General features: G+C 38.6%; 1 protein-coding gene across 1 annotated transcript in view; it reads left to right on the top strand.

Annotated features, from left to right (window-relative positions):
* The window catches only part of LOC128125408 (vomeronasal type-2 receptor 116-like), a 45159-nt gene extending 34393 nt beyond the window's left edge, over positions 1-10766 (top strand). Inside the window, exons 5-6 of the mRNA XM_052762804.1 lie at positions 6326-6449; positions 9847-10766. Coding sequence (XP_052618764.1) covers positions 6326-6449; positions 9847-10766 — 1044 coding nt within the window. The remainder of the gene's footprint in view (positions 1-6325; positions 6450-9846) is intronic.
* Positions 10767-16925: the final 6159 nt, after the last annotated feature.

Below are 16925 nucleotides of genomic sequence, written 5' to 3'. Positions count from 1 at the left end.
TGTGGAATTCTGTGGACCTCTCCAGTACTCTGCTTCTTCCTATTCTCATGTGGTCTTCATCCATCATAGTCTTTTATTCCTTGTTCTCCGTCTCTGTTCTTGATCCAGCTGGGATCTCCCATTCCTCTAAGCTCTCTTTCCCTCGATCCTTGACCTTCATTACCCCCAGTCACATTCAGGTTGTTCATGTAGATCTAATCCATTTCTCTGTCATTGGGTGAACACTGTGTCTTTCTTGGGGTCCTGTTTTCTAGGTAGCCTCCCTGGAGTTGTGAGTAACAGTCTAATCATCTTTGTTTTACATCTAGTATTCTCCTATGAGTGAGTCCATGCCATGTTTGTCTTTCTGAGTCTGGGTTACCTCACTCAGGATGATTTTTTCTAGATCCATCCATTTGCCTGCAAACCTCATGATGTCATTGCTTTTCTCTGCTGAGTAGTATTCCATTCTGTATATGTACCACATTTTATTTATCCATTCTTCAGTTGAGGGCTTCTAGGTTGTTTCCATGTTCTGGCTATTACAAACAATGCTGATATGAACATAGCTGAGCAAGTGCTCTTGTGGTATGATTGAGCATTCCTTGGGTATATACCCAAGAGTGGTATAGTTGGACCTTGGAGGAGATTGATTCCCCATTTTCTAAGAAAGCGCCATATTGATTTCCAAAGTGGTTGTACAAGCTTGCATTCCCACCAGCAGTGGAGGAGAGTTCCCCTAGCTCCACATCCTTTCCAGCACAAGCTGTCTTCAGTGTTTTTGATCTTAGCCATTCTGACAGGTGTAAGGTGTTATTTCAGAGTCGTTTTGATTTGCATTTCCCTGATGATTATGGACATTGAGTAATTCCTTCAATGTCTTTCAGCCACTTGAGTTTCCTCTGCTGAGAATTCTCTTTTTAGTTCTATAGCCCATTTCTTAATTGGACTGTTGGGCATTTTGATGTCTAATTTCTTGAGTTCCTTATATATTCTGGATATCAGTCCTCTGTCAGATGTGGGGTTGGTGAAGACCTTTTCCCATTCGGCAGGCTGTCACTTTGCCTTGTTGACCATATCCTTTGCTCTACAAAAGCTTCTCAGTTTCAAGAGGTCCCATTGATTGATTGTCTCTCTCAGTGTCTGTGCTACTGGTATTATATTTAGGAAGTGATCTCCTATGCCAATGCATTCAAGACTACTTTCTACTTTCTCTTCTATCAGGTTCAGCGTAGCTGGATTTACGTTGAGGTCTTTGATCCATTGGACTTAAGTTTTGTGCACAGTGACAGATATGGATCTATGTGCAGCCTTCTACACGATGATATCCAGTTATGCGAGCACCATTTGTTGAAGATGCTTTCTTTTATCCATTGTATAGTTTTGGCTTCTTTGTCAAAAACTATATGTTCATAGGTATGTGGATTAATGTCAGCGTCTTCAATTTGATTCCATTGGTCAACATGTCGGTTTTTATGCCAGTACCAAGCTGGTTTGATTACTGTAGCTCTATAGTAGAGCTTGAAGTCAGGGATCATGATGCCTCCAGAGGTTGTTTTATTGTACAGGATACTTTTGGCTATCCTGGGTGTTTTGTTTTTTCCATATGAAGTTGAGTATTATTCTTTCCAGGTCTGTGAAGAATTGTGTTGGTATTTTGATGGGGATTGCATTGAATCTGTAGATTGCTTTTGGTAAGATTGCCAATTTTACTACGTTAATCCTGCCTATCCATGAGCATGGGAGATCTTTCCATTTTCTGACATCTTCTTTAATTTCTTTTTTCAGGGACTTAAAGTTCTTGTCATATAGGTCCTTCACTTCTTGGTTAGTGTTACACCAAGGTATTTTATGTCATTTGTGGCTATAGTAAAGGGTGAGGTATCTCTGATTTCCTTCTCCGCTTCTTTGTCCATTGTATATAGGAGGGCTACTGATTTTTTTGAGTTGATCTTGTATCCTGCTATGATGCTGAAGGTGTTTATAAGCTGTATCAGCTCCTTGGTTGAATCTTTGTGGTCACTCAAGTATACTATCATGTCATCGGCAAATAGGGAAAGCTTGACTTCTTCCTTTCCAATTTGCATCCCTTTAATCTCCTTATGTTTTCTTATTGCTCTGGCTAGAACTTCAAGTACTATATTGAGTAAGTATGGGGAGAGCAGACAGTCTTGCCTCATTCCTGACTTTAGTAGAATCGCTTGGACTTTCTCTCCATTTAAAATGATGTTGGCTGTTGGCTTGCTGTAAATTGCCTTTATTATGTTTAGGTATGTTCCCTGTATTCCTGATCACTCCAAGACCTTTTTCATGAAAGGGTGTTGGATTTTGTCAAATGCCTTTTCTGCATCTAGTGAGATGATCATATGGTTTTTTTCTTTGAGTTTGTTTATATGGTGTATTACATTGATGGACTTTCGTATATTGAACCACCCTTGCATCCCTGGGATGAAGCCTACTTGATCATAATGGATAATTGTTTTGATGTTTCTTGGAGTCTGTTTGCCAGTATTTTATTGAGTATTTTTGCATCAATGTTCATGAGGGAGATCGGTCTGTAGATCTCTTTCTTTGTTGTATCCTTGTTTGGTTTATGAATCAGGGCAATTGTAGCCTCATAGAAGGAGTTTGGTAATGTTCCTTCTGTTTCTATTGTGTGGAACAATTTAAAGAGTATTGGTATTAACTATTCTTTGAAGATCTGGTAGAATTCTGCACTGAAACCATCAGGTCCTGGGCTTTTTTTGGTTGGGAGAATTTTAATGATTGATTATATTTCCTTAGGGGTTATTGGACTATTCAAATAGTTTATCTGGTCTTGATTTAACTTAGGTATGTGGTACCTATCCAGAAAATTACCCATTTCTTTTAGATTTTCCAGTTTTGTGGAGTAGCGGTTTTTGAAGTATGACCTGATGAGTCTCTGGATTTCCTCATTGTCTGTTGTTATGTCTCTCTTATCATTTCTGATTTTGTTAATTTTCATGCTCTCTCTCTGTCTTTTGGTTAGTTTGGATAAGGGCTTGTCTATTTTGTTGATATTCTCAAAGAATCAATTCTTTGTTTCTTTTTGTATTGTTCACTTTGTTTCTATTTTACTGATTTCAGCTGTCACTTTGATAATTTCCTGGTGTCTTTTCTTCCTGGGAGACTTTGCTTCTTCTTGTTTTAGAGCTTTCAGGTGTGCTGTGAAGTCACTAGTGTGAGATTTTTCCAACTTCTTTATGTGGGCATTTAGTGCTATGAATTTCCCTCTTAGCACTGCTTTCACGGTGTCCCATAAGTTTTTTTGTATGTGGTGTCTTTATTTTCATTGATCTCTAGGATGTCTTTAATTTCTTTCTTTATTTCTTCCTTAACCCATTAGTGATTCAGTGGACCATTATTCAGTTTCCATGAGAATGTAGGTTTTCTGTAATTTTTGTTGTTGTTGAAATCTAACTTTAAACCAGGGTGGTCTGATAGAACACAGGAGGTTAATCCAATTGTTTTGCATCTGTTGAGATTTGCTTTGTGGTCAAGTATGTGGTCGATTTTAGAGAAGGATCCATGGGGTGTTGAGAATGTATATTCTTTTTTGTTAGGATGGAATGTTCTGTAGATATCGATTAAGTCCATTTGAATCATTTCTCTGTTAAATTTTGATTTTGCAGATCTGTCCAGTGGTTTAAGTGGGGTGTCGAAGTCTCCCACTATTAATGTGTGGAGTTTTATGTGTTATTACTGCTTCAGTAATGTTTCCTTTACATATTTGGGTGCCCTTGTGTTTGGGCCATAATTGTTCAGAATTGAAACTTCATCTTGGTAGATCTTTCCTGTGATGAGTATGTAATGCCCTTCTTGATCTCTTTTGATTGATTTTAGTTTGAAGTCTATTTTGCTGGATATTAGGATGGCTACACCTGCTTGCTTCGTAAGACCATTTGTTTGGAAAGTCTTTCCCCAGCCTTTTATTCTTAGGTAGTGTCTATCTTTGAATTTGAGGTGTGTTTCTTGTATGCAGGAGAATGATGGGTCCTGCTTTCGTATCCATTCTCTAAGCCTGTTTCTTTTTATAAGTGAATTAAGTCCATTAATATTGAGGGATATTAATGACCAGTGATTGTTCATTCCTTTTATTTTTTGGTGGTAGTGTGTGTTTACTTTTCTTCTTTGGGGTTTACTGCTGTGGCGTTATCTATTGCCTGTGTTTTCGAGGGTGTATTTGACTTTCTTAGGTTGGAATTTTCCTTCTAGTGCTTTCTGTAGGGTTGGGTTTGTGGATAAGTATTGTTTAAATCTGGCTTTGTCTTGGAATGCCTTGTTCACTTTGTCTATGATGATTGAAAGGTTTGCCGATATATTAGTCTAGGCTGGCATCCATGGTCTCTTAGTGTCTGCATTACATCTGTCCAGGTCCTTCTGGCTTTCAAGTCTCCATTGAGAAATCGGGTATTATTCTGATGTGTTTGCCTTTATAAGTCACTTGACCTTTTTCCTTTGCCATTCTTTTTTTTTTTCGAGACAGGGTTTCTCTGTGTAGCTTTGCACCTTTCCTGGGACTCACTTGGTAGCCCAGGCTGGCCTCGAACTCACAGAGATCCGCCTGGCTCTGCCTCCCGAGTACTGGGATTAAAGGCGTGCGCCACCACTGCCCGGCTCTTTGCCACTCTTAATATTCTTTTTTTATTCTGTACGTTTAGTTGTTTAATTATTATGTGATGACGGGACTTTTTTTGGGGTTGAGTCTGTTTGGTGTTCTATAGGCTTCTTGTATCTTCATAGGCATTTCCTTCTTTAAGTTGTGAAAATTTTCTTCTATGATCTTGTTGAATATATTTTCTGTGCCTTTAACTTGATATTCTTCTCCTTCCTCTATCCCTATTATTCATAGGTTTGGTCTTTTCATGGTGTCCCAAATATCTTGGTCACTTTGCGTCATGACTTTGTTGGCTTAATGTTTTCTTTGACTGATGAATCTTTTTCTTCTACTGTATCTTCAATGCCAGAGATCCTCTCTTCCATCTCTTGCACTCTGTTGGTTATACTTGCATCTGAAGTTCCCGTTAGCTTACTCAGATTATTTTTTTCCAGCATTCCCTCTGCTTGTGTCTTCTTCATTTTTTTCTATTTCTCTTTTCAGGTCTTGGACTGTTTCCTTCATCTGTTTCATTGCATTTTCATGATTTTCTTTCAGTTATTTATTGTTTTCTTCTGCTTTATTTGTCCTTTCCTCTAGTTTTTTATAGCGTTCTTCCCATTTTTTGTTTTTCTTTCCTCAGTTTCTTTTGTGATTTTTTCTATATAACCCTCTACCCTCTTCATGATGTTATTCATAAGGTTGCTTTCTTCTGCTTCTTCCATTTTGTGATGTTCAGGTCTAGCTGTTGGAGGAGGGCTAGGTTCTGGTGATGCTGTATTACTCTTCATTTGTTGTATGTACTTCTGCCTTGATGTCTGCCCCTCTCCTTGTAGATTTGTTTTTGGTCTTATCAGTGCTCTTGGTCCAGACAGAATTGACAGATTCAGGAAGCCTCTCTCTCTTGTCCAGATGGGAGCTCTGGGGCAGGATGGGAGCCTAGGGCTGGTCTCTAACTCTCAAGAAGTGGCTGGGTTCTTGGGCAGATGGGCGTAGTGGCAGGGCTTGGAGATTGCAGGGTCTGTCGGGTATCTTGGTGAGGGGGAACCTTGCCGGTGGGGGTGGGGGGATACTGCCCGATGGCCAGAACCTGGGGCCAAGTTGGGCAGGTCTTCCTAGGAATGGCTGGTGCCCAGGGGTGGGATCTAGGGGCAGGCCTCTCTGGTTATGAGCCCAGGCACTCACCTCTTGTACTTATGGGAGGTCAAGGGCAGGATGGGAGCTGGAGGCTCGTCTCTATGTCTCAAGAAGTGGCTGGGGTCTCGGGTGGATGGACGTGGGTACAGGGCGTGGAGATTGCAGGGTCTGCTGGGGGTCTTGGAGAAGGGGAGCCTTTCCAGTGGGGGTGTAGGGGATCCTGCCCGATGGCCAGAACCTGGGGCCAAGTTGGGCAGGTCTTCCCCGGAATGGCTGGTGCCCAAGGATGGGATCTAGGGGCAGATGTCTCTGGGTCTGAGCCCAGGCACTTGCTCTATGGTGTTTGCCTACAGCAAACAACCCATTTTTCTAAATTATCCTAAATTTCTAAGATTGGGAAGCTACTCAGATTACATCAGATTGTTTTCATACATTTGCTTGTTTGGCATTATAAAACATACTAAGTTTAATGTGGTCGCTCATTTGGTATATATAAAATAAGCTTATTGATATTTCAACATGCTAACATAATTTTGTTATGGAAGAAGTAGGTAAAACTCCCGATATCAGTGTATGTCCTATTTTCCTCAGATGCCACCCTCTGTGTGCAGTGCTGATTGTGGTCCTGGACTGAGGAAATTCTTGCAGGAGGGCATTGCAGCCTGCTGTTTTGATTGCATCCCCTGCCCAGAAAATGAAGTTTCTAATGAGACAAGTGAGTGTTTGCTGCTGAGATAAATCCTTCACATAGATCATCTTCTCCCAAACACATTGGGATAATCAAAGGTTCTAAAGAGCCACTGCACAAATAAATCATATCACTTTCCCAAGTTAGTTTTGATAGGACTATGATCATTAATAATTTCACTTTAAGTAACGTGTTATGCCATGACATACATCTTTGACTCATTGAAAATCCATGGTAGGTGGCCTTTATTCAAAGAAAACTTTGATAAGCAATCTCCAATGTGAGGGAATTCCATAAAAGATCTTTACTAGTGACTAATCTCCTCTGAAACTACATGTAGATTAGATTCCAATCATGATTCTTTAATAATATTTATTTTTTATATTTACATATTTCTGTGTGTCACTACATAATTTTATAGGCACTATGTATTTGCAAGGAATCAATGGAGACCAGAGTAGAGCTTCTGATCCATTTAACTCTGTTATGTGGGTTCTAGAAACCAAATATAAATCTCTGTTTCTGTAAGATTAATGAACAGTGGAAATAAATCCTTGGTAAATTATAAGAAACTGTTCAGTATGATACAAAGGATTTTAAGCTATATCCAGAAACTCCCCCTTTCAAAGTATCATTGTGATTTGAAATCTAGAGAAGTGTGGAGAAGTGTTGCCACATAAAGTAGAAAATATGGAGTACTATAATCAATTGTTTTGTATATAGCACAGTTAATAATGTCAGAAAGCAGAAGATACAACTGTTTTGCATGATATCACCTAGCTACAGTTATCCAAATGGTGTTGTCACCTGCACAGCCGATGTTAGTCAAATGATCATTTATTTAGAGTTGGTTACATAAAAATGACAGATACACGGATTTTTCTCTCATGGTGCCTGTCATCCTATATAATGAAAGTACTTAAAGGATGTTTATGGCCAGTAAGGTGATTCAGAAATTAAACCCTATTCTACTAATGCTGATGATGTGTTCTTCCCTAGGACCATTGTAATAGGAAGGTGTTGTCAACTCTTAGAGGAGGTTGTGTTCTGATCTCTATGTACTTGTACATACTACTTACTGCAATTTACTTAAATAAACTGTAATAAAATTGTTTTAAATATGAAACATAAGAACAAAGGGTATTTACAATAATAAATAAAACAAAAGTTAAAGAAAAATATTTTTATTATTTAATTATGTGCATATATGTGAAATGGGTGGTTTGTGTACACAATTGAATATGCATGTGAGAGGCATCCAAGGCCCTTTAGTTAGAGCTACAGACAGTTATGAGAAACCTGACATTGGTCCTTAGAACTGAACTCAGTTCTTCTGCAAGTGTGGCATATTCTCTTCACAATGGAGACAACTTTCCATTCCTCTAAACAAATTAACTAGTTACATGTGTCCATAAATGCATTATTTTAGATAAAAAGACTTGAAATCTAGAAGCACATCATGTTTCTATGCAATTCCAATGATTCAGAGCAATTATACTCAAGTTTCTTAAACTTTCCATGGTGGAGACTGCAACTTATGGATGGGATATTATTCCTCCAAACAAATGTTCTCTGCTATCACTCTTGCTTGAGTGTTCTTCTTTTATTGTGATCATGGTGTTATATCAATATCTACTTCACACTTGAGTACACTCACATAGTCTGAGACTCACATAGATGGAAATTAGTGAAAGAGGAAGAAAGGTGGTTGTCTGTTCCCAAAGGTGATAGAATCAAGAAGAAGGGCTTTTTGGTGGTAAGTATGTACAGAGGTTCTGCCTTTAGGAGGGGGTTACTGTTTGTTATGAACCAGACTCTGGGACAAATCATTCCTATTGCCAGATAAGGACACAACTGGGGATTTTTTAATTAATTATTTTTTTGCATTTATAAACATACAATTATATTTATGTAATATTATTCTTTCGTTCTCACCCTTCTACTTTCATCACACAAACCCAACTACTCTCATATTAGAGTTCTGTTGTTACTTTTGCATGTACATACATACATACATACACACACACACACACACACACACACACATACATACACATACAACTTACTCATTATGAAGGAACTTTAGTCAGAATGAGCATGGAAATATGGCTCTAGCAAGTCGGGCCCTTGTTCCCCATTCCCTTTGCCTTGCTAAAACCATGACATTGCAGTGATTGTTTGACCAAAATTGTCCCTTTTAGAGGGTGTGGTCTAGTTGGGGAAGGTGTGGTGTTATTGGAGGATTTGTGGCACTGAGGATTCAGACTTTTAGGCCTCTTATATGCTTAAGCCATACCAAGTGAAACAGTTTTCTTCCTGTTGCCTATGGATCAAAGATGTCAAATATTCAGCTTCTTCTCCAGCACTATGTCTGCATGCAAAGCACCATGTCCCACCATGATGATAATGGACTGAGCCTATGAACTATAAGCCACTCAATCAAATGTTTTCATTTATAAGAGCTACTGGTATCATGGTTTTCTTTACAGCAATAGAAATGCTAACAAAGGTTATTACATCCCTAAAGCTAGCCACCAATGTCTGTTCCCTTATTTGGCCACTTCCCCTCCTGAGGCTGACTATCAAGGTCCAGCTATTAAAGTGTTGAAGTCCAGCTTCCAAAAACTTTATTGTGTCTGTCCTACTTAAACTGTTCAATCAAAATTAAACACTTTGTCCTAACCTAGGGTTTCCCTTTCATCTTTATAAGCTGCCATTTCCTAAAAGGCCACATCTGTATCCTCTCTACCCAGAGCAGTCTTAGTCCTCCTTGTTCAGAAACCTCTTCCTCTCTCTCTTGTTGCTTTCATCTTCTTCATTCTCTATCTCCTGTTTTTTGTCTCCTATTTCCTGTTGATTGTTCTCTGGGTCAAATCAATCTACTTTGTTTTGAGAACTTGGTCTTGGCATGTCATGTGTGAATTCTAAGTGTCCCTACAGATTATGTTCAGTACTTCTTCTATGTCACTGAGTTTGGGCTAAAATTCAAACTAGAAAACATATCACTGAAAGTGTCCCAATAGAAGACACAGTCCCTAACTATTACAAGGACAGTATTCATAAAACAGACAGAAAAATATTAGGAAGCACTACAACCATGGATCAGAGACTTTAAAATACACTCAGTGCAAAATAATGGTTAATGATTTTACCCTCTGTCAATTCACCAGTTTAAGTCATGTACTGAAAATATCGGTACTTTCTGATAACATAACAAATGGCATCATCAACACATAGGAAATCAGATAACATACTGATTGTTTAGTTTCAGTTCCCATAAAGATAATGAATATTATGAATATCTTTCAACTCCATCCTCAGAAACAAATGCAGATAATGCAATGCTTCTTCAATACATTAAATTGAAATATTCAGTCAATAAATGGCTAAAGCTGCATTCATCATACTTTTCTTTCTCCACCAGATGTGGAAAAATGTGTGAGGTGTCCAGAGGACCAGTATGCCAACAGAGAGCAGAACCAGTGCATTCACAAATCTGTGATCTTTCTGAACTACAAAGATCCCTTGGGAATGACTCTTGCCTCAATGGCCTTGTGCTTCACTGCATTCACAGTTCTTGTTCTTGGGGTCTTTGTTAAGCACCATGACACTCCCATTGTGAAGGCCAATAACCGGAATCTTAGTTATATATTGCTCATTTCACTCATGTTTTGTTTCTTGTGCTCCTTTCTCTTTATTGGCCAACCCAACGCAGCTACCTGTGTTCTGCAACAAATCACATTTGGAGTTGTATTCACTGTGGCTGTTTCCACTGTGTTGGCCAAAACAGTGACTGTGCTTTTGGCTTTTACAGTCATAGCCCCTGGAAGAAGGATGAGGTTCTTCATGATTTCAAGGGCACCGAACTACATAATTGCCATATGTACTCTCATCCAAATTATTCTTTGTGCAATCTGGCTGCTAGTTTCTACTCCCTTTATTGACACTGATGCACACTCTGAGCATGGCCAAATCATCATTGTGTGCAACAAGGGCTCAGTTACTGCATTCTACTGTGTCTTGGGATACCATGGTTCCCTTGCCTTAGGGAGTTTCATTGTGGCGTTTTTGGCCAGGAATCTCCCTGACAAATTCAATGAAGCCAAGTTGCTGACCTTCAGCATGCTGTTGTTCTGCAGTGTGTGGGTCACTTTTCTTCCTGTCTACCATAGCACCAAGGGCAAGGTCATGGTGGTAGTGGAGGTCTTCTCCATTTTGTCCTCAAGTGCAGGTCTGCTGGGATGCATCTTTATCCCCAAATGCTACATAATTTTGTTCCGACCAGAGAGAAATTCTCTTCAAAATTTAAGGGAGAAATCATCTAACTCAATACTCATTTCATAAATTGTTACTGAAAACGGTTGTGATGGTACCTGTTGTGATATAAAGTAAGATGTATGCATTAGCCAGTGATTCTCATTGTTTCTTCTAATGATAATGCCCCGAAATGTCATGTATACTACTTTACTGTATATTGTGTTCTATAATCTTCCACTCAGACACATATTTTATAAGACCTGGTTCTTGGATATTAGTGCATAACCGGTGTGTTCTTATATTTTTCCAATGCAAAGTAGTATTTAAAATAAACTCCAAGGCATTCTTTTAATAACTGAATTTCTCAGTGCCTTTTAATATATGAAAAACAGAGAAAGCTTGTTTTAGAGGGAATGAATGTTTTCAGATGATGAGACTAATTACCCCTTGTGGAAGTGACAAGAGAAGCCTGTTGCATCCTGGGAGTTAGAGGAGTAAAATTTAGGAGAAAGAATGATATTTTGTTAAATAGATAGAAAAAATATTGTGAAAGATGGAGAGATGTATCAGCATTTAAAATCTTTTATGGCTTTTTCAGAGGAGATGAGTTCACTATCAAATCCACATATCTTACAATTCATAGGCACCTTTAACAATAGTGCCAATGGATCAGATGCCTTTTCTGTCTTCCAAGAACACTTACACACAGGTGTGCACTAAGAGCACACTCAAAAAGCACACATACACATAATAGAATTAAATGAAAATTTTAAATTGAAGTTTACATAGCACTACAGTGGAACACTGGTTTTCTTTCTCCTTTTCACCCCCATTCACTGAAATAGATTTTCTTTCACATAATATCCCCTGATTATGGTTTCTCCTCCAAGCCTCTCCAAGTTCCTCCAAGATCCTCCCCACATCACTTCTATCTGAATCCACCTCATTTCTAGCTCTCATTGGAAAATAGTCAGGTTTCTAGGGGATAAAAATAAAAAATATGCTATGATAAAGAAAATCTGACACATTGGAATTGGTCAAAGTAGGCAAACATAAGGAAAAGAGCCCAAGAGAAATCATGAGAATTAAACACATGTGTTTGTACATTCAGGAATCCCCCCTAAAATCTTACTTTGAACCCATACCATTTATGCAAGCAATGTGTAGGTTAAAAGTGAGTAGAAATATCTCTATCTCTATCTCTATCTATACATCTCATGACAAACCTGTAAAAGTGGGGACAAAGGGGGAACTCTGACACAATGCTATGAGACAAAGACCTCCAATAATGAAGTTAACTGAATTTTCTGTTCCCATCTATTTCTGGGCATGCAGTCCACCCTTAAAAGTAGTTTGATTCCCTATTGAGACTCCTTTGACGAAAAGTAAATTCTCATTAGCTGGTGGTTATCAATTGGAGATTGTTTCTGTTTAGGGATAAGGCTTGTGATCACTTCTACTTTCAGGTCTGGGATTTTGTGCAACCATTTCCCCAGCTTTCTTTCAGGCAGGATATTATTGTAGGTCAAAGGGTTTTTGGATATGTTGGCATTTTCACTTCTCATTTGGTAATGTCCAGAGTACATTTCAGTACCAAAGACACTAGAATACTGGGTAAAATCTCAATTAAGGCACCATTTCAACATCTGCATGTTCAATCTGTTGTGAAAGTGAAGTTGTGAAGGTCTTATTAACGGGTCCTTGTCATCAGTCTGTGGAGGACAACCTACAATCCTGGCCACAGCCTGGGTTGCCTGGTGACTCCCATGGGATCTTTTTAGGCAACAACTTGATTAGATGTTAACCAAACTTCATTTGGTGATGAAGTGGCCAGTTGGGGCTCTGTCTCCCTTATTACTTAGTGAATTTATTCAGATCTTCTTTAGGCATGTATATAATTTATGAAGCTCCTATTGTATTAGATTTACACAGTGCTCATCAAGTGGCCCTTAATTTTAGCCATCTCTCCACACATTTCTCACTCCTCCTTCCTCCCAGTCCCCTCCCTACTTGATCTTGTTTTAATTTGCACTTCCTTGGTGGCTAAAGATGTTGAACATTCTTAAGTGTTGCTCAGCCATGTGTTTCATCTTTTTGGAACTCTTAGTTTGTACTTTTTCAAAATTGAGCCAACTTTTGTTGTTGAGATTCTCCATTCTTTTACATTATAGATATGCTAGTCCTTTATTCCCAAGGTGCCAAAAGTATTTGGTTAGCTACTGTGTCTTTTCCTTTGGTATGTTTTAAACTTATGTCAAAGATAAGTTGGGTATAGCTATGCAACCTAATTATGGGTTTTCTTATCCATTGAAATAGTGTAGTATCAGTATATTATGGTCTCCTGTAACTATAGCACTAGAGTGTAGTGGAACATAATTATTACAATAACTCCAGCTTTGTTGTTTTTATTCTCCATTGCTTGATCCATTCAGAGTCTGTATTTCTATTTGAATTTTATGATGTTTTTCATAGTTCTTATTTTTTTTTATATTATGATGGAATTTTGATGGATATTGTACAGAATATTAGCATATTGTTCATGGTATAAGCACGTATTTTTCAAACATTATTAATTATATCAATCCAGAACATGAAGGATAGTTTCCATCTTGCATTGTCTGTCAGTTTCTTTCCTCAGTGTTATAAAATGTCTACCATGAAGTATCGGTAAAATTATTAAGGCTACTCCATGTAGTTAAAAGGGAGTTTTATTTAGTGGCATAACCTACAAATGAAGGGATAGGTAGGTTGCAGGGTCTGTGAAAGATGTAGCATAGTCTGGCGGTGTTCTCTTGAGAATTCTGCTCGGTCTACCTCCAGTGTCTAGTGTAGCTAGAGTTTTCCTGCCTGGCCCACAGTCAGGACAAATCTCTCTCACCTGCCAGTCCCACAGATGCTCAGACCCGACCAAGTAAACACAGAGACTTATATTGGTTACAAGCTGTATGGCCATGGCAGGCTTCTTGCTAACTGTTCTTACAGCTTAAATTAATCCATTTCCATTAATCTATACTTTGCCACATGGCTCGTGGCTTACCGGCATCTTCACATGCTGTTTCTCATCATGGTGGCTGGCAGTGTCTCTCTTGGCCTTCCACTTCCCAGCCTTATTCTCCTCCTTGTCCCGCCTATACTTCCTGCCTGGCCACTGGTCAATCAGGGATTTATTTATTGACCAATCAGCAACACACTTGACATACAGACTATCCCACAGCACTTTCCCCTTTTTTTTTCAAAAAGGAAGGTTTTAACCTTAACATAGTAAAATTACATATAATTTGGGAATTTGGGCGTAGTTTCTCTTACTAATTCCTGCTGGAGGGGGGTGCTGTATCTTATGGGGACACAAAGAAAATTTTAGGATTATGGAATAGTCCATGAGCCTGTATTGTCTGAGCCAGTTGCCTTCAAACCATTCTGGATGTTGGATCATCTGGGCCATGGTGTCATGGGAGACCTTTCAGGGGGTCTTGGCTTGTCAAACCTGATGTATCTTAATCTGGAACAAAATCCATAGCCTCTGGCTTTCTGTGGGAACAAAAGCAGAGACTCTTTTCCAAAGCAACATATCCTTATATCCAAATTTTGAAGTCAAGTTATCTTTAAAATATACATTTTGGCATAACTCAACAGCTTTTACAAATAAATATTTTTCTGCAGTTAAAAATCCCAAAGACAACACAATCTAGATACTCTGTGTAATATTCATCTTTATGTGGCTTATTTTTTATATTAATTTTACTGTCTCTTTAAAGACTTTATTTTTAAAACTATGTATTTGATTCTATAACTGTATATATCACCTTTTTTTGTCTCTTTCAAGCCTATGTATATTTTACACACATTGTAAACTATTACATCTGAATCTGTCATATTGTGAATCTATTGCTTTAAATTGCAGCAGCTATGGCTGCTGGCTCTGCCCACCTCAGCTTCCCAATATGGCGGTGTGACGTTTACCTCCAGCTCTGGGAGCTATCGTGGGTCTATGCTTTTATCCAAGCAATGTGTAGCCCAAAATACTCTTTTTTTGTTTTGTACTAGCAAAGGCTAAATCTACCATGCAGCTTAATGTGCCACTTGCAGAGACTTCATTCTCGCCAAACTGTAGGTCGAGAGAACAAGCTAGGAACCCATCAGTATCTCAAACTGGCAGCTGTCGCTCATTTGAGAGACACAATTAGGAAGCTGTTTTTAGCTCCGTTTTAGAACCTTTCTCAGTTTTTAGGTGGAAACTCTTCCCACCACGTTGGACGCCATTTGTGGCTAGAGTTTTCCTGCCTGGCCCACAGTCAGGACAAATCTCTCTTTTTAGATCAACAAGGGACAGACAGGGTAATCCTTTGCCTCAGTCTTCGGGAAACTCCCAGAGGGGCCTCATGCAGGCCCCAATAGCAAATCCAGTTCAAACCTTTCCTGCAGTCGTAGAGGAAAACCCTACTCAGAGCAATTAAATAACCAAATGCCTATTGGAGTAAATCATGCTGGTCAGGATGATGAAACAAAGAGAATAGAAAATTCGGGAGAAAACATAAAGAAAATTTTTTGGAAAACTTCTATTAATGAAAAAAGACCAAAATTATCGATAAAAATAAATGGTGTTTTGTTGTCTGGTCTGGTAGACACAGGTGCAGACGTTACGATAATTGCACCAGAATTTTGGCATCCAACTTGTCCTCTTCAGGAGGTAAATGTTCAACTGTTAGCAATTGGGACATTATCTCAGGTGAAACAGAGTGCAAGATGGCTCGAATATATAGGTCTAGAAGGACAGAGAGGAAAATTAAAACCATATGTGGCTAACATATCTATGAACCTGTGGGGTTGAGACTTGTTGCAACAATGGAATACTCAGATTAACATCCCTCCAATCTCAGAAACAAATCATAAACTAGCACATGTTTCTGAGAGAAATATTAGAAGGCATTATTCTGAGTGGTCACCAGCCATCCATATTATACAAGAACAGGGCACAACAACTGATGATCTTCCAAAAACACTAACAGCTCTACCTTTAAAATGGTTAACAGACAAACCTGTATGGGTGCAGCAATGGCCTTTAACAACAGAGAAACTCCAGGCTTTAGAAGAGCTGGTAGAAGAACAGTTAAATGCTCAGCATATTGAGGAATCAACCGGCCCTTGGAATTCTCCTGTATTTGTTATTAAAAAGAAATCTGGTAAATGGAGAATGGTAACAGACCTTAGAGCAATTAACAAAGTAATTCAGCCAATGGGCTCTCTACAATCTGGAATTCCTTTGCCTACTCTGTTACCAAAAGGATGGCCTCTCATAGTTATTGATTTAAAAGACTGTTTCTTTTCAATACCCTTACAAGTAAAGACAGAGAAAGATTTGCTTTCACAGTGCCTACTTATAATAATTCTCAACCAGTTAAAAGATTTCAATGGAGGGTCCTCCCACAGGGAATGTTGAATAGCCCAACTCTGTGCCCATATTTTGTTTTTTTTTTTTTTTTTTTTTTTTTTTTTTTTTTTTGGTTTTTCGAGACAGGGTTTCTCTGTGTTGCTTTGCGCCTTTCCTGGAACTCACTTGGTAGTCCAGGCTGGCCTCGAACTCACAGAGATCCGCCTGGCTCTGCCTCCCGAGTGCTGGGATTAAAGGCGTGCGCCACCACCGCCCGGCGATATTTTGTACAACAGCCATTGGAAGTGATACGTAAAAAATTACCTAAATCTATAATTTATCATTATATGGATGATATTTTACTAGCCGACTCAAATGCAGATACTTTAGAAAGAATGTTTGAAGAAGTAAAGAAAATTTTGCCCTGCTGGGGATTACAAATTGCTCCTGAAAAGATACAAAGGGGAGATTCTGTTAATTATTTAGGATATAAAATAGAGCTACAAAAAATTAGACCCCAAAAGGTGCAAATTAGGAGAGATAAACTACAGATTCTTAATGACTTTCAAAGATTATTTGGAGATATTTCTCATCTACAAACTATTGTTGGGGTAAAAAATGATGAACTGCATAATTTGTTCAAAACCTTAGAAGGTGACAAGAACTTAAATAGTCCAAGAGAATTAGCACCTGAAGCTGAGAAAGAATTGGCCTTGGTAGAAAAGAAAGTCCATGAAGGACACGTGGATCATATTGATCCAAAGCTGGATTGCATTTTGGTTATTTTACCTTCTAGGCATTCTCCTACAGGAATATTAATGCAGAGGGAAGATATTATATTGGAATGAATATTTTTACCAAATAAACCAAATAAAAAA

This window comes from Peromyscus californicus, unplaced genomic scaffold, assembly GCF_007827085.1.
Source record: "Peromyscus californicus insignis strain IS unplaced genomic scaffold, ASM782708v3 Scaffold_4__1_contigs__length_199733344, whole genome shotgun sequence".
Lineage (NCBI taxonomy): Eukaryota > Metazoa > Chordata > Mammalia > Rodentia > Cricetidae > Peromyscus > Peromyscus californicus.
Note: the sequence above shows the minus strand (reverse complement) of the source record. Positions and strands in the feature narration are given on the sequence as shown.